Source organism: Sparus aurata, chromosome 21 (genome assembly GCF_900880675.1).
Source record: "Sparus aurata chromosome 21, fSpaAur1.1, whole genome shotgun sequence".
Lineage (NCBI taxonomy): Eukaryota > Metazoa > Chordata > Actinopteri > Spariformes > Sparidae > Sparus > Sparus aurata.
The window spans coordinates 27542318-27564892 of NC_044207.1; the positions used below are offsets into that span (position 1 = coordinate 27542318).

Below are 22575 nucleotides of genomic sequence, written 5' to 3' on the forward strand. Positions count from 1 at the left end.
TGTTATGTTATCATGCACAGACATATTTAAATACGACGAGTCACACGGTTTATGATCATGAGTCTGAGTCAAAATCAGAGAAAGAAACACAACACATTCATATTTGTAAGTTTAATTCGAGGTGTATGCAGCCATCTTGCGAGCCAATGAGCAGCAGGATTTTCAAATCCCAGATGCTTTGTGTATTGGATTTGCATTATTTAATCAATAAATGGTTCACTGTATTTGACTATATCACAGTATCTAACGCGGTGCAGTATTTGTTGGTTGTTCATTGTACACAAGCTGATTGTTGAATCTTAAGCTGATCGTCAAATAGACGCTTTAGATTGATGGTATTTGATGGACTGGGATCGAGGCCCTGTACACACATACATGGGTATTTCTTAAAGCTTTTTCTATGCGTTTTGGAACTTCCGTAAACAGGTTAATGATCTTTCAGGCTCCTGAAAACAAAGCTTCTGTAAAACTCCTGCCAGGGTGAAGATATTCAGAAACTCACATCTATTCTTTGCCTATTTACTCTACCGTATTATTTTTAAAACCATCCTCTGATACTGATCTCCCCAATCACTGGCAACACAATCTGTTATTCCTTTTAGCTCTAAATTTATCTAGGGGCAGGGACACTTGCACACAACATGACCTGGCATTGCGATATGAAAGACAGTGCCATGTGTAAGCTGCCAGCTAAGAGTGACCGAACTCTTCTTCCACTTCAGTAGAAATTGCTCGATGGCTCAGCGTAAGTGTGACCATTTTGCTGACTTTTGCAATCTGAGAAGGCGAAAATGAGGTGTCGTTAAAATTTGACTGCTGTTCAGCTACCTCACGAGCTCAAACACACACATACACACACTGTAAATAAAACCATGACTAAATGTATTATCCGGATTCTTGGATTCTGTTCACTTTATATTCAAATGTGACACTGAGGCGGAACTCGAGGTGCCATTGTTGTTTTTAACATTGTTGTGCCTTTTCCACGCTTCTGATTGGCCAATGTGGCCTTAGGGTAGAAGTCACATCGCCATCTGTCACTTTGGCGTGCGCTCTTCATCGCTTGACAGCCTGCGTTTTCAAGTGTGTTCACTGGTTAAACTGGAGATTAAATAGGATACCGTCTAGAAATGACATCTGGACATTAATTTATTTAAAATGAAACTCTCGCCAAAATGCAACCTAGGCTTTTTTTGTGAATGTACCCGAGTCAAACCTTCGTGTGAAAGCATAATTACGATGAAAGAGGCACTTTTAAGATTTACTGTATTTTTACGATAACATCAAAATCTCTATTTTCAAAACATTAAGAAGGCTCGACACAACATGAAACTTTGCTCGTAGTATCACCAGGGTCTCTACACATGAACACGAGCATTGAGAACATTGTTTGTGTGCACAGAGTTTACTTAAAAGAGAGTTTTTGAACAACTCACGTTAGCAGTAGCTTGTTCCGCTAGCTGCCATCATGGCAGCCGAGAAGTATCGATCTCAGAATGCGACGTAACATGGAGGTGACTTAAAGTGGAACGCTTCTAAAGCTTAGTTCCATTTTCCAAGATCTTTCTTTTTGGTAAACTCTGTGTACACAAACAATGTTCTCAATCTTAAAAATCTTAAAAGTGCCTCTTTCGTTGAATTATGCTTTTATATGAAGATTTGACTCGGGTACACTCACAAATAAAGCCTAGGTTGCATTTTGGCGAGAGTTTTCACTTTAATTATCAGGCCTGAAATGGCAGCCTTTTTTTTAATTTAAAGTATTTATCTTCCTGTTTGATCTTAGCATGGTAACACATTGCTGCAGATCCACATTAACTTTAAGCTCAAGTTAGCGTTGGGCTATTAAGTGCACTTTCATAGTAGGCAGGGAACACGCAGTTTCATGGTCTTTTCCCAATGTACTGAAAACAAATCTGAGCAGAGTCAAATGTAGCAAGACTACATGAATATATATAGAGTTGCCTTCGCCCAGAGACAGCTGGGATTGGCTCCACCAAAAAACCCTGCAACCCCTTGAAAAAGGGATAAAGCAGTTACAGACGATGATATGACATAACCAGGTCAGTCCTACACAATAATGATCTTGTTTTAATGTCTCTGTCTCAATATCTGTTATCTCCCATATTGATTATCTCCTCTTGGAATTTTACAATCAGTTGCTAATGCTGTGGCATAGTTGCTGATATCATTGAAAATGTCTGTATGAAAGTGAACTCGTAAACCCAAAGATAGATAGCTAAACATTGGAATCTACAGCCCGCTGATTGGCTGTTTCTTGGGGCAAAGCACGATTGGATTCATAGCAGATTTAGCTTGTAAAGTTTTAATGCACACCTTTTGCTTTTTTTGGGGCTGAACCTGACTTATTTCAACATGGTTGCTATGTGTTTGTACTGATGATTCAACCGCAAAAGTTTCATGCAAATCCACATTTTAAACCCTGAGCCTTTGCTGGCTGCATGGAGCTGCCTATAAGGCCAAACAAACACCATTACCACTGTACTTGCACTTCCCAGCAACACAGATTTTCATTTATTGAAATAATTAACTATTAGATTTTTTTTTTTCTGTATAAAACAACTAATGCTCAGTTGCTAACCAGAACATATGAGTAAATACAACGTTAGCACATAAACAAGGTAGATCCCACTTCAGGTAAGTAATATATGCAAATTCAAAAAAACGAAGTATGTTTCCATTGAAATCCCAAAGTTTAACAGCTCACACACGTAGAAATGGTCATATTAAACAAAGAACTTGGAGTTTTACAGTAGGTCGAGCGGGACGCTTTACCAAAACTGTAGTTTTTTGAACTTCTGAAAGCTGCCACGCAATCAGCTGACTGCACTCAGAATAGTTAGCTGCTGATGCAATTATGTAGTTGAATGAGTCCAAATAGTTTGTAATTGGGAGCACAGTATGACAAGTTGGAGTCATGTGCGTAGTGTCACTGTTCACATTTGTAAAGGGAAAACCAATAATGTCATGTCCTGCATTAGAGAGGTTATGTAAGTCACATGACTGAGAGTTACAGGATGGATGCTGAAGGATCCCCTTCATCTCCAGCTATTACACAACACACATCCAAAATGAAATGAAAGGGTTTGTGATTGAATAAATATTTGATGGTTTTATTTAAAGTGTGTATTGTATCTCTTTTAAGGACTTTTTCACATCTTTGTTTTGTTTTCTTTAGATCACTATACATCTTCGTCTTTGCAGGACCAGCTATCTTGTTTTTTTCCGTTGTTCAATATTTTATTACCATGTCACCTGCATGAACAATTATTTTTTAATGATTACATCTACTGTAATCAATTTCGAATTTAAAATGATCAGATCAACTTCATGTTGTTGTTTTGTTGCTTTCGGACTATTTGTATATTCAAATCAATACGGTCAGTACCAGGTGAAAGTTCGAAACATTAAAAATAAACACTCTGTTGGACATGTAAACACAGGCTGATACTCAGAATAGTCCTAGGTAAAATTCCATGGTACTCCAGTGCAGCTTTGATTGGTCAACAGTGATTAAAATGGAACTGCCAAAGTTATTTATAGTATTTGTTTCCCAACGATTATTGATCCCGAGGCCTGCCAAGGCCGCTGAAGGTGACAACATTCTGTCCAGGATCTCACATTGAATAGAGTTGAGCAGCTGGATTAAATGCTCATATAATAAGCAGGGTTCGTACGGGTGCTTGAAATCCTTGAAAGTGCTTGAATTTCAATGTTGTGTTTTCAAGGTCTGAAAAGTGCTTGGATTTTAGTTTAAGTGCTTGAAAGTGCTTGACATTATAACTCTGTGTCTTTTACAAAATTGGGATCAGACTGGATAACTAATTTCTAAAGTTTTTGCTATTATAGAATATAATTTTAGATGTTTACAGCATAATACAATGTACATAATTGTGATAAAAAGTGAAGAAAGAAATCACAAGTATATATATTCCTTTAGATACGTATTTTACCCCAGCAGTAAGGTGCGGGAAAATCTTAAACATGACCCTTAAAAGTGCTTGAAAAGTGCTTGAATTTGACCTTGAAAAATGTGTACGAACCCTGAATAAGGTATTATGGAAATAGTTCAAGAAAAGTGGCTGAAAAAGAGTGATTAGTAGAACTTTTCCTTTACTAGTGCAAGCAAATGTCCAACTAGTGCTGCCAAAAATTAAACTAGAAAAGGAGAATTACGCTTAATCTCAAGGACATGCAATAAATGCTCAAACGGCCTTCCTGAATGGTCGGTTGGGCAGTGAAGATAACTTTGCAGCATGAGAAAGTCAGCAAGGTCGAGTCAGTGTCCTCACAGAGACAGGAGGGCAGTGGAAAATGAGAGAAACTGAGTTATGGTCTCCCACAGGTGCCCATGAGGACTCCTGCTGACAGTTGAAAGGATCACGAGATGGAACTGCAGCAAACCAATTATACTGTTATTGAAAGCCAAACGCTGTGAATAAGTTCTGCGGTCTGCCTGCTGATATCCGCCTGTCTCTGTTTCAGTCGTTCTGTCTCACTCTCTCTTTATTTCTCCCTGTGGCACTGCAGATGAGTTATGTGGAAATATATTGCATACATGTATGTTACCGTTGTATGTGTGTGTGTGTGTGTGTACAGATTGAATACTTCACACCACACAGTTCACAACTTCTAACTGATTCCCACATCAAACTTTAATGCTATAGAACAATTATTACTTTGAATTAATAGTTTGTGTCTAATTTTCTTCCGTCAGAGGAAGAACCTTTAAACCTGCACACGTGACAAAGGCCCACGTGCAGGTGCAGCAGGGGATGGAGCGCGCTCCTATATAATAACTGAACTTTTACACAATTGGTACAGACGAAGCAGGCTTGTCTAGAAGCTGAGTCAGGTCAATCTTAGGCATCGTGATAAGGAAAATTGCATGCTGTCTGCAGCAGCTGGCTGGAATGATGACACACTGACAATACATCAGTCATGAGTCGAACAACAGGGACTATTGTGAATGTATTCGCACAATCTGTTGAATTTCGGCCATGTCATCCAAACTATTTCAAACTGAGTCTACCAGCCTCAGAAACTCCTTCATGACCTCAGTGATGGATGCATGAACACAAACACGCAAGTGACCCGAAATATTTCTGCAAAAAAAAATCAGAAATACTGCATTATGTATATTCTTAATATTTTCAAATAGTGGCTAACTGCTTAAAACATCCAACATGTGTGACGTGTAAATGAACTGTGTGCACATCTGTGTGTGTGTCAGTGTTAAAGTCCACTAACACATGTCTCATGATACCAAACATGCAGAGAGGTAGTGTCTCATGACCCGTGTTGGACTTTAACCAAACAGACGGGTGGGACAACTAATGAGAAACACGCTCTGAGGCGTGTGTGTGTGTGTGTGTGTGTGTGTGTGTGTGTGTGCGCGCGCGCGTGTGTGTTAGCATATCCCCATTTTTAGTAGCATACTAACATTGACCACGAGTGGCCCACATGATTATCAGTGTTTGGGTTCAAAGTGGAAATAAGAGGAAGAGGCAGGGACAAGACAAAAATAGATATTGTTTAACTAATGGTTAAAAATTAATTGTCATTCTTGGAGGTCGATCGTTCCAGGAATATTTTAGAATTCATGACTGCGTACGTCTTAATATCTGACGTTTGCCTACAGTCCAAATTATTTTGCAGATCTAGCGACAAATTAATCTCCTCCATGAGTGGCAGAGTGAAGGCGTGATGACGGCTGACCAAAAATAGAAATAGACAATCTTTAAGCATTGTATTAAAAAATCTAGGCCATGAGGACTTTTCAGAATATTTGCTTTTGCAGGCATTAATGTCAGTGAGTTTCCTTTTTATTGGCTGATGATAAAAAGAGCATTGAAAGTCATTGATCTGGCTCATCGTACTTTTTCTCCCCCGATTCCATGAAACATAATAAAAAGGAACTCTTTGAGGATTCCTGTATCTGATCATCAGTCCTATTTATATGGCACAATAAAGTATGTTTGATACTAGTGCAGACATGCAGCATACTTAAGTGTCATTTTTAATTGCTATGGTTTATGTTATGAACAGGTGACCTACTTGAGGTTCAAACAAAAATAATGCCTTTATGTTAAGGAACTTAAGATGCAATTTTTTTTTAGCAATGTTTGAACGAGTGAGTTCCCATTAGGGTTTGCTTACATGTTCTTACCAATGTTTCTGTGTTATTTTGTTAAACTAATGGTCGAAGTAGCACGTCCAGTAAGGTTGCAATGCACCAACAAAGGCAGCTGACAAGATCATCAGAGAGCAAACAAGGATGTAAACAATTTAAAATGTGTTTTCAGATGTTTAATTAGGAAGGAAATGCACTCAGTATATGCTTGTTTACATGTCGAGGATACCCACAATGCATTTTGGTTAGAAACAGTGGACATAACTTTTGCAAGTTTACACGAAAAACTCCACAGAGCACCTTTAAGTCAAAGTAAGTATCTTGCGTACAGTAGTAAAGTACATTTAAAGTTAATTTCTATATACAGCAGACTCTGTTGGCGTTTACATATGATATTTTTGATTATAATTACTGATACTTAAACACATCAGCTATTGACGCATGGGCGGCAAGTGTCTTGTTATCAGAAGGTCCCTGGTTCAATTCCCCTAATCTTCATATTGAAGTGTCCTTGGGCAAGACTCTGAACCCCAAACTGCTCCTGATGTGCTGGTTGGCACCTTGCATGGCAGCCACTGCCATCAGTGTATGAATGTAGGAATTACTGTAAGTCATTTTGGACCAAAGCATCTGCTAAATGTAAATAGATATCTTTCAGAGGGCTGTGTCAATGCTGTCCACGCAATATAGTCTTTGTGTGAATGTGACATGTTGGCCCAATGGTGAATGAGAAATCATTTTAATTAATCTTCAATCAAGTCTCAACACATGAGCAGCATTTTAATACAGTTGATGTAATTCTATGGATTTCACTTTCTATACATAGTAATTTAAATGCTCTTTATAAGTTTACAAAATCTTAATACAGAGATGAATGTAATGTAATTAAATGTAGTGGAGTGGAAGAATAAAGTAGCATAATTTAAATGGTAAACAGGAATTACTTATATTTATTGAATTGTTCAACTGTTATTGTTGTATTTTACCGTTGTACTAATGGCTTGTGACTGAAATTACTGTATTTTATGTCTTTTTTTCAAGAACCCTGTAAACCCTGTGTCTCACCCCTGAAGGTGCCCTGAACCCACCTGAGGAACAGCTGTCCCAATGGTTCCCCCTCTGCAACACCCTGAGAGGTTTGATTAAATGCTGCCACCCAGCGGCATTATTATGATATAACTTACTCCAGATGTTTTCTCCATAGGGGATCATGTTTCGTGTCCTAGTTGAAATGAAACCCGTATAGACAGGAAAAACAGATTAAACACTTGAGCCACAGTATCTCCTGACCGGGACGAGCACACGTTTTGTTGGTATTGTTTGTAACGTGCGCTACGTTCACGTCTCCTCGTATATTTAGAAATGTGACGGATTAAAGCGCTATTTTGTCATTCACAGACATCAAAACGATAATAAATAAATATAAATGTACACGGAGCAGTTAGAATATTGATGGCTGATTTATTCTTATGTTACTTTATCCTATTGAACTGACCGATGTTTGGATAAAATAACTGAACAAACTAATCAATTACACCCATTACTTTCATCGTTCGTTTTTACTGGACTTCAGCAGTTTACTGGCTTAACTGACAGCACATTACGAAGAAGACAATTACCAGTAGTTCTTACACTCCCAGGCGTACATGACGTGTCCTGTGTGTCACTGTGTTAACGGTAATATGTGTAAGGTTTCCATTATTACAACATGAGCAGCGAGCGTGAAGGCAGCAGCGTTGTCACGTGACCAGCGCACAGCTGAGGGATGCTGAGGTAGGCTTGCCCGTTGCTAGCCTGTTAGCTACGTTAGCCGTGTCTGGTAATCCTGGCAGAAGCAGCCATTTCTTCCCACCTTTCCACACAGAATCACCCGGGGGAGATACACCACACGCCATGGAGAGGACTCAGCGCATGCGGTCGTCGTTCGTATCCCCTCGTATCGTCAGCTGTTGGTTAAATGTCAATGTCATAGTTTGTAGCTAGGGCTGCCCAGTTAGCTCAGCTAGCCCGTGTCTGGTTAACGCAGGGCCAAGGCCAAGGCCAAGCGAGAAAAGGGAGGCCGTCGGGTGAGTACAAATTTACCCTAACGTCTGATATTTTTCCACTTCGTCTGTCATCTTTTCTTCACACTAACAGCACATATCAGCGTGTTGTTTGACCGCTGTCCGCCTGCTTCACTTGGTTTCCCTGCACTGAGCTGCGTTGTGTCTTTTGTTGGCGGTTGTACATTTAATGCCACTATCAATCATGTATCTGCACATCGGCCGACATTAGCTGTGACACAGTGGCTGTTAATGTTTGATTTTAGGCGGACTGTGTGGTTTATCAGCGTCCACACAGCCTGACAGCTCCAGGTTTTATTCTCTTGGCGTCTAATATGTCGATAACAGTGCCGAGCTCCCACCTTTAAATCGCAGTGACAGGACTCTGGTTTATTTCATTTCATTGTTTCTCCTTTTTGCCTGCTTTCAATACAATGTCATGTCTCTCCATGCCTGTGTGTTGTCGTCGTACATATCTGTTAAAGACAACAGTGCACAGGTGAGTGTGGAGGGCAGGTTACAGGTCGCTGAACACCCATTATTCCCCAAGCTTGACACAAAATTTTAACTTAAAACGTTTTATTTTTGAGGCACAGACATGAGCTGAATTATGAATTGGCTTGCCAACACATTTTGGTGAAGCCCCCATAACCCTTATTTACTGGTAACGTTATTTATCATGTCTATTTGGTATTCTGTACTTAAAGGTGCACTGATTCGTTTTGGAAAAGCAATTCATAAACTCAGAAAGGTAATAATTACAATAATAAACAACCCTGTTTGAAGCTAAACAGGTGGCTGGGCGGTCAAATGTAAACAAGGTAGAACAGCATGACATGTTGTTGTCATGAGAATTTTGTTTATTTGGTTTGTTTACGCATGAATATCAATCAATGACGACCTTTTTCCTTCTAATTAAAAGTTTCCTCAACACTACATACTGATCCTTTTTAAATATTAATCAAGTTCTCTTTTTGGTGCCACCGTCACACCAGTTGTATAGTCGTGGCTGTCATGTGCTTTTGTTTTAACACATGCCTCTGGAGCGGGACATATTTGGAATTTTTCAGTGTCCGTGACATCGTGATGATAACAGTTTTCTGGACAGCTCAAGCAAAACTTGGTCTCAAAACATGGCTTTGTGCTATTTGGAAAATGGGGAATTTTTGTTGTTGTTGCATGTTGAGACATTTTGAAGGTTGTTTTTCTTGTCTATTTTCAGGAAACAATCTGTCGCCCAACGAGGCGTCACTTAGACCTATAAAGAATCATATGACGGGCTTGCAATAATAACATCAAGCTGTATTTATTTATTTTGTTCACTCAGTCATTTCAGATCGCCTCTTCTTTGTCTCCTGGTCACAATCCACCAGGCATTGCTCTGTAGGTGGACAGGGGAGGAGAGGTGTAGGCCGTCACGTTTTGGATCAGACCTCCATCTGAAGTCGCCTCCGCCATCATCTTAGTCACTGTCGCCCTCAGCTGAGCCATGTCTTCGTCGGGCTGCTGCCACCTACCCGGCTCCCTCTGTGATTACTCCGGGAACGCCGAATCCGATGCCTCCAAGGATTCAGAGGAGTCCGACTCTACCGCGCAGGCCCAGTACATTGCCAAGGTTACGGCTAAAGATGGCCGCCCACTCTCCACCGTTGTCAAAGCGGTGAGCTTGCAGAGGTAAGAGGGGGAGGAACTCGTGTGGGGCCCTGTCCAACATACTACAATTCCATTTGTACTTTGTACAAATTGTTCTTTGGTTAATCATCACATTGTGACGTCTTCTCCACTCCGCTCCACAGTGATGTGGGCATGTGTCGGATCTGCCATGAGGGAGCCGGAGGGGAGACGCTGCTCTCCCCCTGCGACTGCACCGGTACGCTGGGGAAAGTGCACAAGAGCTGCTTGGAGAAGTGGCTGTCCTCCTCCAACACCAGCTACTGTGAACTGTGTCACACAGAATTCACTATCGAGCGACGACCACAACCACTCACACAGGTTAGAGGCTGTTTATTGCAAGGATGACTGATGAAAAGATGTGAAAATGAGCAGGCATCGCTTATCTCACAAATAGATCCTTGATTCTTCCTTTTTTTTCCTTTTGGCCTTGGACCGATGTTGTAAATGTTGGTTGGATTAGATTTTTAGCCAAGTAGAGTGTGAGCCAACAGGGAGCGATTTGCCTGTTTTGGTTGCCTGACCTTGTAATAAGAGCTTTCTATTCATCAGAATAGTTTCAGTAGCATTAATGTTAGTTATGCAGGAAAGTCTGTTTTTATTTCTCTTAAGTGGCATCATTTTGTTGTAATAAGATAAGGACAAGGACAGAATAAATACAGAAATATAGAGAAACCTAAAGAGAATAAATAATTGCACGTGTCTGAAATAAGACTAGAAACTATACCACAGCACATATTGGTATAGCTGATCTTAATTAAAAGTGCAAAGCCGTCTCAATCAATGTGACATAGAGCATCAGCAAACTATTCTATACGAAGAGTTATAAGGTGCCGTCAGTACCTGAATCAGTCTGATTAACACCGTCTAAGGTGACACTGTAGAAAACCAGTTTTCAGTGAGACAAACAACCTCTCCGCGTTGCTCGTCCTCAGTGGCTGAAGGACCCCGGCCCTCGCAGTGAGAAGCGCACGCTGCTGTGCGACATGGCCTGCTTCCTTCTCATCACGCCCCTGGCGGCCATCTCCGGCTGGCTGTGTCTGAGGGGAGCCCAGGACCACCTGCAGCTGAAGAGCCGACTCGAAGCTGTCGGCCTCATCGCCCTCACCATCGCCCTCTTCACCATCTACATCCTCTGGACACTGGTAACTATACGATACTTACATTGTTCCCCCGCAGTCGATAAAACATGTTTACATACCGCTGTTAAAGTGCTGGCACAGAGTCAACGTTTTTCTCTCTGGCATCTTCACACCCACAAGTTGGTTTTAATGTCTCGGTGTCCCACATAGATTTGGAAAAACAAATACGAGTCGGCACAGACACAATAGAAAGACAACCAAGCCCTCGGATTTATGTTCTGTTGTTGATTATTGTAGGAGTGACTATATGTGGCTGCCATTTCTACAGTGGCACTTGAACAAAGTTAAAAGGGTAGAGAGAGTGAGGGCATGTGCAACTTGATAATAGGGATGTTAGAGAGACAGGTACTGCGTCCATTAAACATCCCAACAGGTGGTCGTGAAAGAAAAGTAAAAAACAAACTGCGGCATTTCAAGTCATTTTGGATCATAATGATGTTAAAGTTGTCGGTGGTGGTTCAGAGAATTAATGATAAACTCCCCAAAAGCTTAATAACAAAACTTGCTAAAGAGGTCCACAGGGTACTAACTATACAACCATCAGACCGGGGGGAAAGTCATTTTGGTTATTTTTAATGCGCTCCACATCGATTTTACATTAATTTGGCTGAGATGACTCCCAACGCGGCTCGGATACTGCGTCTGAGTTTTAATGACACGAGGGAGCCGGAGTGAAGATGCTGCTCTCGCACAAAATGTTATGATTATCTGCTTTTATGTTAAGCACTTAGCGTTGTGTTTTATGCATGAATTGCGCTACATAAATAAAGTTCACTATTATAAATCAAAAGGAAAACTGCCTGCTAGTTGTGGAACCTGAGTTTCACCTCGCAGTATTTAACTCTTCCAGTTTCTGCTTCTGTAATTACCTGCTGCCGCGATTTTGACGGTCACCGTTTACGACAAACGATAGTAAACAGTTGGGCAACAACGCAAAGTGGATTTTTTTTTTTTCCCAGCCATCCCTTCAAACGTAAAGTCCCTGATGTTTTGCACGGAGCGGTCATTAGTTTAAAAGTCGTCCAGATGGTTCATGCATACACATCCATGCGTAACTCTGAGAAAATAGAGAAAGTTAAGCTGGATTTGACTCTGAAGAGAAACTAAGCTGCTTTTCCTTAACTGGATCATATTATTTAAAAATAGGATGTATTGTTAATCTGAAACCTTCTTCAGAAACCTAATCCTTTAATCTTCAGCAAAAAGTAACATTAGATATGACTAACAGTGAGAGATTAGCCCTTTTTGCACGCGGCTCGCGAGCGCCCGTCGTGCAGCAGCTTCAGTCAGCACATCGTCCCAGTCGTGCGTCCGTACTACTCTGTCTCAGATATCTGGCTTTCAGCTGTATTCACGTCTGTCTTTTCTCTCCTGTCTCCCCCCCCCATCCAATCTCAGGTGTCGTTTCGGTATCACTGTCAGTTGTACTCGGAGTGGAGGAGGACCAATCAGAAAGTGCGCCTGCTCATGCCCGACATGAAAGGGGCGCACACCACCCAGCGTTCAGTGCCGACCAAGTCGACCAAGAAAATGACTGATGAGACCATCGTATGAGTGCAGAGTGGTGCCGAGAGGAATATTTAAAAATAAAGCCCGCTGAAGCACTCGCTGAAAAAAAAAACAAAAAAACAACAAGATTAATCATATTAATGAACTTTTGCACTTCATATGGACCATTCTGAGAGGAGAGAGCTACTTTCTCCCTCTGTTTTCTTTTATCGCAGCACTTGATGTAAACTACTACGGTGTTGGCCAGCCACAGAAAGTGGTTTTGGGAAGAACTCATTCCGGAGTCCTAGTTGATGTCGCAACACAGAGTTGTCACTGGACAGACAGACAGACAGTCAGACAGACACAGACAGACAGACGGACGGTGCTGGGATGTGAACGACATGGACACATGGACGATGGACGAACCAGCCCAACTGTGTGTCGGTGACACAAACTTATGAAATACTAAGACACAAGCTAATGTAGCAGGATATAAGTGATTCAGCATGCTACTACAGTATAATATAAAACATATTCACTACCTATAATTCCCTCATGCCCCTTCACAATGTATTTAGCTGTTTTTGAACAACGGGCAGCCAGTAGCCCGGCAGAGGAGAATAATCTAAAAACAATGATTGACAAAGTCTGTCTGTGAGTAGTCATTCTCGACCGGTTAAAGGGCGACGGTCGCTCGTGCCGACGGTCGCTCGTGCCAACGGTCTTGTCTATAACCTGAATCTGAAGTTTCTTGGTAAAGCTTTATCATTGCTGTCCGAACGGTGGAAATGAAATCCTTTGACCGTTTAGACGGCAGCTAAGGCATCACGTATTTATCACACTCGTCACGGGGTCAGTGAAGACTGTATTATATGAGATAACACTACCTGCAGCCGTGAGACGGCAGCGCAGGAAACGTAAGGGAAATAGTATTTAAGCGATGGTGTGGAAAAGTGTTTACATTCTAATTGGATGACGTCTCTATTATTGTCATAAAAAAAAGTGCATTAGCTCCACTTGTAAATGCACCATTCATTAATTGAGCTACCTAGCAACGACCAGTAGTTAACGTCCCACATCACAAGAGATGCAGTTTTAACCAGAAGAGAAACCAGAAGTGTTCTGAGATTACAGACTTCTGTCCTACATGAAAAAACACAGAGGTGTATCGGAGCAGGCTGGTACTCTGTAAAGGTGCAAAAAGAGAAACGTGTTCTGAGATGTCAATCAATGTATGCAGCATACGCTCAACAAAAGTATTTTGTGTTATTGTAGTCTTCCTGCTGCATCCCCCCTGGAAAGTTGGGTTATTGTGCAATAAAACACGAGGGACTCCTGTACTAAATCAACCTGTGACTGTGACTCGTCTGCTCCTTTCAGGTGTCTCAGCTTCTAACGATCCTCGCGCGGTCTTTGGAAATATAATCTGATGATCAATGCCGAGGTCGTGCCCTGAGATTCCAGCATGTTTGTTGTGTAAATGTTTAGATCAGCGTATACTATCAATACATTTACGCAAGCTCTTTACTTAAGGTACTTTTATTTTGAAATGGACACATTCATCGGTTTTGTACTTGTACTCTACAAGTCAGAGGGGAAGTCTACCCGTCTTGATTTACAACAATAGTTACTTTTCAGATTGAGATTACCTTAAGACGATTACACAAGTAAAAGTCTTTAAGTAACATTCATATGGGTACTGGTTTTAATTTTTCCAAAGTAATACCAATACCACTTTCTACAGCACTCTTTTGGGGGTTTTGGACTGTTGCTTACACACAAGAAGTAATTTCACCTTGGGCTCTGATAAAATGTGATAATCAGCAGATTCATTGATGATGAAAGTTACCAGTAGTTGCATGTTAAATATGATTTGTTACCAGTTCCACCAAAGAAAGGTTTTCCCGTAGAGCCTCTATGACGGTTTCATAAAATTAACTACTCAAGACCAACAGAGATGAAATTGTCCCAATATTTTACAACAGAAGCAGGATTCTCTTGTCTAAACACGGCCGTACACAAGTACAAACAAATGTAGCGCAACTTTTTCCTCTTTCCAAGTTATCTTGTGACACTTTTGCAGGGCCCTGACCTGCGAGGTCGGGGGAACCACTGAACCTTCCACGATAAGATAAAACCAGCTCCACCTTGACCAGAAACAGCCGTGTTGCGGTTCTCGTCACGTGCAGGTAAAGTGTGTCAGTCGGTGTGTGCGTTACTGATAAAAGGATGGACACGGCACCGTAATATTGTAAAATTTAATTTCATGGCATTAATATAATGTATGTGAGCAGACAAGCTATCAAAATCGAAACAAAACCAAAAAAAAAAAAAGAATATATTTTACACAAAATGAAATAAGCATCAGCAGCGTCACGACCACTTTTGAGATGATGACTGAACGAGGAGGGGAAAGCCCAAAAACAGGACTGCTGGCACGACTGAAACAGGCGAGATTCAAACCCCAGGCGTCCCGACGCGTGGCCCTAACCGTCTAACAGGGAGATGTCTAGGCTTACAAGGTCTCAGGCAAAGCTAATTCTGACTGCTACACTATCGTGGGTAACTGTGGCAGCTACTTCCGCGGTACCATCAGTCCTGTTTTTGCACTGGGATGTAGCAAGATCGTACCTGGGTCTGATTACAATTTGAAATCAATTCGTAACACCTCTTTTCTGGGACTGATCGTTTGTGGCATGAGGGAAAACTGACTCCACTGATCTAAAAAGTGCAGATTTCAGACACAATTGCACCCCAGGCAGGATGGAAGCACACCGACACTGTGGATTTCAATTCGTAATCGACCCAGGTGAGGAGGGAGGTTTTGCCATGGGTTACAGGTTCTGACAGCACTGCAGTTTGCTCCCCCTCTGGCCGTCGGTGGTGGGTGGCACGCTGATGTCCACCACGTTGTTTCCCGGGGACTCGTCGTGGGCGGACCGCTCGGCGATCTGTTTCTGCGAGACGATGCGGTAGATTTCTGTTGTTGGAGAGAAGAGACAGATCAGCCTTTTCCCCCTGGAGGCTTAGCTGACAGGGATAACCTTTGTACCGACACTGAAATGACATGTTGAGGGTTCGCGGCCCTCACTTGTCAGGGAAACACCCAAAGTGATGCTCTAACCCCGAGGTGAGACATTTTACAAGTTGATACTTCAGTTACACGAAAATAACTAAGAGGAAGTTACACAAGTTTAGTTCCCGGACATTAACATTTTCGTGCAGTTCCATCAGTCATTTCTCTCTGTGAATTTCAGCCGCTGGGTTTGATTAAGACTTCCACACACAGGTTTAGTGCAGGCTGCCCAAAGCAGGGCACGTGGACCAAAGTTGGCCACCGTCAGGTTCGATTCGGTCCGTCAGAATAAGAATGATAACCTGAAATGCTGCTTCTGCATTTCTGAGGTAAAAATGCTCTTTAAATATTCAGGATCCTTAAATATTTTTCATAATCTGAACATGTTGGACATGGTGACATTTTGTCTAAAATGCCAGTCAATTAAAGGACACTTCACACAAAAATTAAGGAACTTGGATCATCCTGACAAACAGTTTTTTTCACAAGGTTTCAAGTCATAAACACAGGAAATAAAAAAGTGTGTATCACATTTACAAAATGGATCTCACATTTTTTGTCTTACGGGCTTCAGTAGACGCCATTTTGAGCCCTAAGAATACATTATAATAGCTTCTTGCTTTTGGCCCATGGACCCCCAAGGTTAAACAAGTTTGAGCACCCTATATATCCCTCAAACGTTCTTTAGTTTCCTATTATTATTTAAGTAAAATACCAACAGTGTAGCTCTGCCGTCGCTCCTCTGTTCACGAGCATACCTGTTAGGATATTCTTGAAGGCTTCTTCAACGTTTGTTGAGTCCAAGGCTGAAGTTTCTATGAATGACAGATTGTTCTTCTCTGAGGGGAAGAAAAGAAAACACGGAAGACGTATCTTTAACAGCAACGGAAGCTGTATTGTTGCAGCAGCGCAGACAACTGGCAGGATAGATCCCAATAACAGGGTTCGTACACATTTTTCAAGGTCAAATTCAAGCACTTTTCAAGCACTTTTAAGGGTCATTTTCAAGATTTTCCAGCACCTTACTGCTGGGGTAAAATATGTATCTAAAGGAATACATATACTTGTGATTCTTTTCTTCACTTTTTATCACAATTATGTACATTGTATTATGCTGTAAACATCTAAAATTATATTCTATAATAGCAAAAACTTCAGAAATTAATTATCCGGTCTGATCCCAATTTTGTAAAAGACACAGAGTTATAATGTTAAGCACTTTCAAGCACTTAAACTAAAATCCAAGCACTTTTCAGATCTTGAAAACACAACATTGAAATTCAAGCACTTTCAAGGATTTCAAGCACCCGTACGAACCCTGCAATAAACATAAAAATGAAAACATCTTCAGTGAGTTGCAGTACCTGCGAAGGCCCGGGCCTCGTCTGTGGGCACGGCCCTGAGGTGACGCAGGTCGCTCTTGTTGCCGACCAGCATGATGACGATGTTGTTGTCGGCGTGGTCCCTCAGCTCCTTCAGCCAGCGCTCCACGTTCTCATAAGTCAGGTGTTTGGCTATGTCGTACACTAAAAGCGCCCCCACCGCTCCTCTGTAGTATCTGCAACAGGAAGAAAAGACGCAAGCGTGTTCAGGAAACGACAGAATGTCTGCAGGTTCCTAAAAGTCATTTTATTTCTGGAGTTAGTTCAATCTGCATTCTGTCTACTTTACTGAACTCTGTTTTAAGGTCATGTCATGTGAACAACTAGGTACCTGGTGTCTTATTAAACCATGATACATTTTCCAAGCTGTCATGAGATGTTCTTAAATATCTTTAATTCAATTCTATGTGAGTTATAAAGGTCAAAGTCTGTGTTTGCTTTCTGAATCCTACATGTTCTCTGGATTTACACCGAACATGTTTGACATTTATCAGATGCCCTTATGTATCTGGAACACTGATGGCTGCCTGGGGTTCTGTGTTTAAAGGAACAGTTCGCCAAAAAAAAAGAAAATTCATTAGACATTATCTGATCCCCCCCCCCCCGAATGCTGATGGAGTCGGGGGAAGTTTTGTAGTCTGCAGAACATTTCTGGAGTAGATCCTCTTAAAAAACTGCAGTAGATGGGGACTCAGTTTAAAAAGTTATAAAAAAATCCAACATAAATTGACTCCATATTGCTCGTCTAGGCGTAATCCAAGTCTTGGGATGCCCCACGATCCTAAATTGTTTTGAAAAGATGTTATTTGAACCCTTTTTAGCTGAATTCTTCACTTTAACTGCCAAGCTAAAAGTGTACCAGGTCTGAAGTGGACATAAATAACATCTTTCAAATCAATATGGGATCTCCCCTGACACCTGAATTAAGCCACACTAGCTGCGCGGCGCCATTTTGTGTTTTTTAATTTTCAGTTTTAAAACAAGTCACCATCTACTTCCCTTGTTTTACGAGAATGCTGCAGCGCTGTTTGGCTGGGACGCTCCAGAAATATAGAAAAGAGTAGAAAATGACTTTCATTTTTTTGGGTGAACTCAAGAAAATCAAACCCACTAGCTCAGATTTTGTTAGGTGGTTTTCTCAGTTAATCGATTAGTTGTTTGGTCTTCAAAATGTAAAAAATGTGAAAAACATCAATCCGAAACCCAAACTGACATCCTCAAATGTCCTGTTTTGTCCACAACCCTTAATATATTCAGTTTACTGTCATAGAGGAGTGAAGAAAGCGGAAAATATTCACATTTAAGAAGCTGGAATCAGAATTAAAACTTTTTTCCTTCCAATTAATTGAATATCAAAATAGTTGGTGCCAAATTTAGCTGTTGACGACCAATCAATGACTCGTTGTAGTTCTAATCCTGACTAATCATCGATCAGAAAGTACCATCGGCCTCTTTAACTTCATGTTGTGGCTCATATCCAGAACTCTCCCTGATCTAAGTGTCAGCAGTGGACTCACGCCGAGGTGATGGCTCTGTAGCGCTCCTGTCCCGCCGTATCCCAGATCTGAGCCTTTATCGTCTTGCCGTCCACCTGGATGCTGCGCGTGGCGAACTCCACCCCGATGGTGCTCTTACTCTCTAGGTTGAACTCATTCCGCGTGAATCGAGAGAGCAGGTTGCTCTTCCCAACGCCCGAGTCCCCAATTAACACAACTGTGGAGGAAAAAGAGACGGAGAGAGAGAGAGAGAGAGAGACGGAGGGAGGGAGGGGATGGAAAAGATGAAGCGTGTTTGTATACAGTGTGTGTGATGGGTGAGGTAGAGGATAGGCTTTATATATTAATAGATCCGAGAAGTGTTGATATGGCATAAAAAGGAGCCTCTAAACGTCGGCTCCAGCAGAACACTTCGGGGGCTTCGTGTTTCGGTTTGATTTATGGGATGCGAAAAAATGCATATTTCTGCTGTAAAGTAGGAGCGCAGCAAATTACAAAACACCCTCCCAGACGACATTAGACATGATCTGACTCGCGCCTCGTTTAAGTCGGCGCTATAAACGCTCCTATTTTAGAATATAATACCACGTAATGACACTAAAAAGCCTTTGAACCGTGTCTGTCGTGTTTTTAATCTTTCTGTTTCACCGGATGTGAACTGCACGAGTTTACTCTTTATTCTTTTTTTGTCTTTTGCGTCCTCTTTTTGCACTTTCCACTGTGTTTGTGATGAGTCTGTAACGCACTTTGAATCGTCCCATTGTACGAACTGTACGGTATAATAAAGCTGCCTCGCCTTTTTACAAATGAGAATCTGCCTCCTCTTAAATTAATTTCCATTTCAAATAGTTTCACAACAACAACAACACTTGAATGGCTTCACAATGCATCCAAAAGAACGCGTGGCAACATTGTGACTTTAAAGCATTGTTAAACAGATTCTGAACAAAATGTGAGATTAACTGTCTGATAATTCATGTGTATTACATTAAACAATGTTCAGAACCAGCTATAACAAACATGTTACAGCTAAATTGAGGAAATCGATGATCTCAAAGAGTAAAGTAGATTCATTCTACTAAGTTTTGACCATTTTTCAGCTCGTACGACTTTAATTTAATTGTCTACTTTACTTGGATATTCTGAGGTAATTGATTTCATGACATTTTCAAAGTGAAGGCGACTTTTAAAGTTTATGCTGTAGAGGATACGAGGAGATTTGGTATTTGGTTTTTATCACCCTGCTGTCGGTTATCCACTAAATAAAGATGTGCTTTAGTTTGTGATGGCAGAATCTAAATTATACAGTTACTGCAGAAGGTTGTTCGTAACTTTTTAAATCTTTCCTCCAAGCAGAATAAACTCAACTGAATAAATGATGTCTTCACTTTTCACCCGGCATCTTTAGTAAACTTTATACCCCTTCATCTTTCAAATAAAGAGTTGAGCCAAGCAAAAACACCCCGAGGGTTGTGATATTAAGTAGATGAACTGCCGAAACCTCCAGAGAGCACTCAGGTAAGGAGTTTTCATTTCCTTCAACGTGTTACATATAGGTTTTTATGCATGTAAAAGTTAAAAAGCCTAAATCAGTGCCAACAGGAGCTCCTCTCAGAAAAAGCTGCTCCTGAATTAGCCCCGCCTTTAATCCCGTGACTTTGTGACATCACACTATGTCACCATGTCACAAATTTGCATAATTTAAGTCTATATTAACAGCACAGGTGAAGCTAACTGGAAGCTGAAAACACGACAGAGTGGTGAACACTGCTGGCTCAGGCGTGTGAGAGCTGACCAATCAGAGCACACTTTGTATTCAGGAGGGCGGGCCTTAAAGAGACAGGAGCGCTGGACAGTTTGAGAAAACCGGTGTTTTTTGAGCATTAAAGAGGTCATGTCATTCTAATTTTCAGGTTCACCCTTTTATGTGGGGGTCCTAGAAGAAGAGGTTTACAAACTTGAATTTTCAAAAAAAGAGTTGCACATGCGCATTACTTAACAGGCAGGATGTAGCCAATCAGAGGCAGAGCAGGGCGGGTCATGACACGTAAAGTAGTGTGATTTAAAATAACACTGCTACAACAGTAGCAATATATGTCTGCTGACTGACTGGAGTGTGTATATTTAATAATAAATATATAAATATACATGTTTACATAATGCCGGTTACATAGTGACACACACTGACTCCAAACCAGTCGTTTCCGGCAGTGCAGGAGATGTTTTCTGTGGGAGAGAGTGACTCTCATAGGTGTTGACTCTGGGCTTTTTCACTTTCTCATGCACAAAAATGTTACATAACATGATAAAGGGAGGGCAAAACCCCCCAAAAGCATAATTCAAAGCATATAAGCCTATTCTAATACTAACACAAAAATAAGATCAGGAGCCTGAAAGTGGGCATGACATGTCTCCTTTAAAAAATTTCTTTTTCTGCAACAAAGTTTCTAGTGCCTTCCATGTGAATGTAGCACCGGCACAGTGAGGGAATCTAAAAGAAGCACAAGTTAACTGAGGCTCAGTGTAAAGTGAGTCAACATGGATCGATCACGAGCAGGCCTGAGCTCAGTGAGACATCAGAGGGGAAGTGATCCATGCGGTCAGGACCGGGCTGAGGTGGCTGCTGCCTCCATCACAGCAGCGGAGGTGGAGCCCTTTTGTTTTCTCTCTCACACACACCAAAAAGGAAATAGAGCCGAACTTTGTCCCTGAGTGCCGACATCGCTCCGGTCCGGGGCTGCAGGAAGCTGATAAGAGGGCTTCATCAAAACCTGAATCGACAGTTTCAGGCCGCCTTGCCCTTCCTGTTTCGGCCGGGTGCACAGACGATGGCTCGGGCAGGGAGAGGGAGACAGAGAGGTGGGGGAGAGAGAGAGCCTCCGGCAGATGCCCCATTCATCCCACAGAGGATACTTTGTTACATCTAAATGGCTCTTTTGGCTCCTGCAGGCCCGGGATGTTAATGTGCCACAGGAGCTGATAGCACGATCAAAGGAAGTCATTCTGGATCAGGACTGAGGCTCCCTGAAGATAAAACCCGGACCTGAGTCCTGGTGCCTACCCCCTTCTATCTCCACATCTCACACACACACACACACACATACACACTCATCCAGATCGTCACGATAACACAAAACACACACACACAAAGTGATTAAGATAAGATTATAATGCTGCCTCAGAAACAATCATGAGAGGATGGAGCTCATTGATCAGCAGAAAGGCTAACAGGCCTCTGATCGAACCTTCAGGGAGGTGATGAGCACACAAACAAACCAAATGTCATTCAGAGACAGAGTGAAAAAGTCTTTTCGCCCCAAACGACACAAAAATCCTGCTGCTGTGTGAGTTGATGAAAGTTTAATAGAAAAAAGGTTAGAGCACGGATGGGGTGTTGCATCCTCCACCTATAAATATAGCTGCAGGCGCTGTGGTGTCACAATGACAGCATTATGTTGTAATAACAGCAGGCGACCATCATCCGGCACCGAAACCCGAACCAGAACCGCACCACAGAACATTTTAGAGGCATCTGTATACATCTTAGCTTCGTCGGCGAGAGCCTGTGTAAAAAGGAGGAATGCAGTCATTTTTTTTTTCCTCTCATTTTTTTTTTTCTCTTTACCTTTGAACAAGAAATCGTATTCATCGTCTCGGTTCCCCATTCTAGACGAGGCCGCTCCAACGCTTGGGTCCGGAAGAGGATGTGCGAAGAGTTCGGCTCTGGATTGTCGTTATATGCCAGAAAAATATGGGAAAGGTCTGCGCTGAGACTCTGCGCCAGTTTTGGCTGTCAAGGCGAGCTGGCCGCAGAAGGGGAGAGCTCCCAACTCTGCAGAGGGAGGGGAGGAGCCCCTGCGCGGCACATAGCTGCCGGAAGGGGGCGCTCGTGGCTCGGCATGCCGGCAGAGAGCAGCCGGCTGGAGCCCAGTGACAGCCGGGCAACTGTGAATGGAGACAACAAGGGCAGGGCCACGGAGGACGAGCATTACTTTTAAAGCCATAAACACTTAAATTCACTCATCATGGGGGATTTCAAACAGCACAAACTCTCTGCAGGGCAATATTCAAAAACTGTTATGATTTGAGGGATGAACTAAATCTAAATTGTAGGTTTGTTT

At 41.8% G+C, this 22575-nt stretch overlaps 2 protein-coding genes across 2 annotated transcripts; one reads left to right on the forward strand and one right to left on the reverse strand.

Moving 5' to 3' along the window:
* The first annotated feature begins 7867 nt into the window (after nucleotides 1-7867).
* On the forward strand, nucleotides 7868-13849 carry LOC115572548 (E3 ubiquitin-protein ligase MARCH2-like). Its single transcript, XM_030402727.1, has 5 exons — nucleotides 7868-8220; nucleotides 9570-9870; nucleotides 9993-10188; nucleotides 10803-11012; nucleotides 12408-13849. Exons 2-5 carry the CDS (start codon nucleotides 9686-9688, stop codon nucleotides 12561-12563), a joined length of 747 nt encoding a protein of 248 aa, XP_030258587.1. The 5' UTR covers nucleotides 7868-8220; nucleotides 9570-9685; the 3' UTR covers nucleotides 12564-13849.
* Nucleotides 13850-14744: 895 nt separating this feature from the next.
* Nucleotides 14745-22339, reverse strand: LOC115572549 (ras-related protein Rab-11B). Its single transcript, XM_030402728.1, has 5 exons — nucleotides 22080-22339; nucleotides 18476-18671; nucleotides 16941-17134; nucleotides 16335-16415; nucleotides 14745-15480 (listed from the first exon to the last, which is right to left on the reverse strand). The coding sequence occupies exons 1-5, from the start codon at nucleotides 22117-22119 to the stop codon at nucleotides 15335-15337; spliced, it is 657 nt and encodes a 218-aa protein (XP_030258588.1). The 5' UTR covers nucleotides 22120-22339; the 3' UTR covers nucleotides 14745-15334.
* Between the last annotated feature and the right edge of the window lie 236 nt (nucleotides 22340-22575).

Coding starts and splice junctions, on each gene's coding strand:
- LOC115572548 (XM_030402727.1), top strand. CDS start 9,686: ATGTCTTCGTCGGGCTGCTGCCACCTACCCGGCTCCCTCTGTGATTAC. Junction 9,871..9,992: donor AAAGCGGTGAGCTTGCAGAG/GTAAGAGGGGGA, acceptor TCCGCTCCACAG/TGATGTGGGCATGTGTCGGA. Junction 11,013..12,407: donor TCTACATCCTCTGGACACTG/GTAACTATACGA, acceptor ATCCAATCTCAG/GTGTCGTTTCGGTATCACTG.
- LOC115572549 (XM_030402728.1), bottom strand. CDS start 22,119: ATGGGGAACCGAGACGATGAATACGATTTCTTGTTCAAAG. Junction 17,135..18,475: donor TACAGAGCCATCACCTCGGC/GTGAGTCCACTG, acceptor TTCCTGTTGCAG/ATACTACAGAGGAGCGGTGG. Junction 15,481..16,334: donor CTTCAAGAATATCCTAACAG/GTATGCTCGTGA, acceptor CTCCAACAACAG/AAATCTACCGCATCGTCTCG.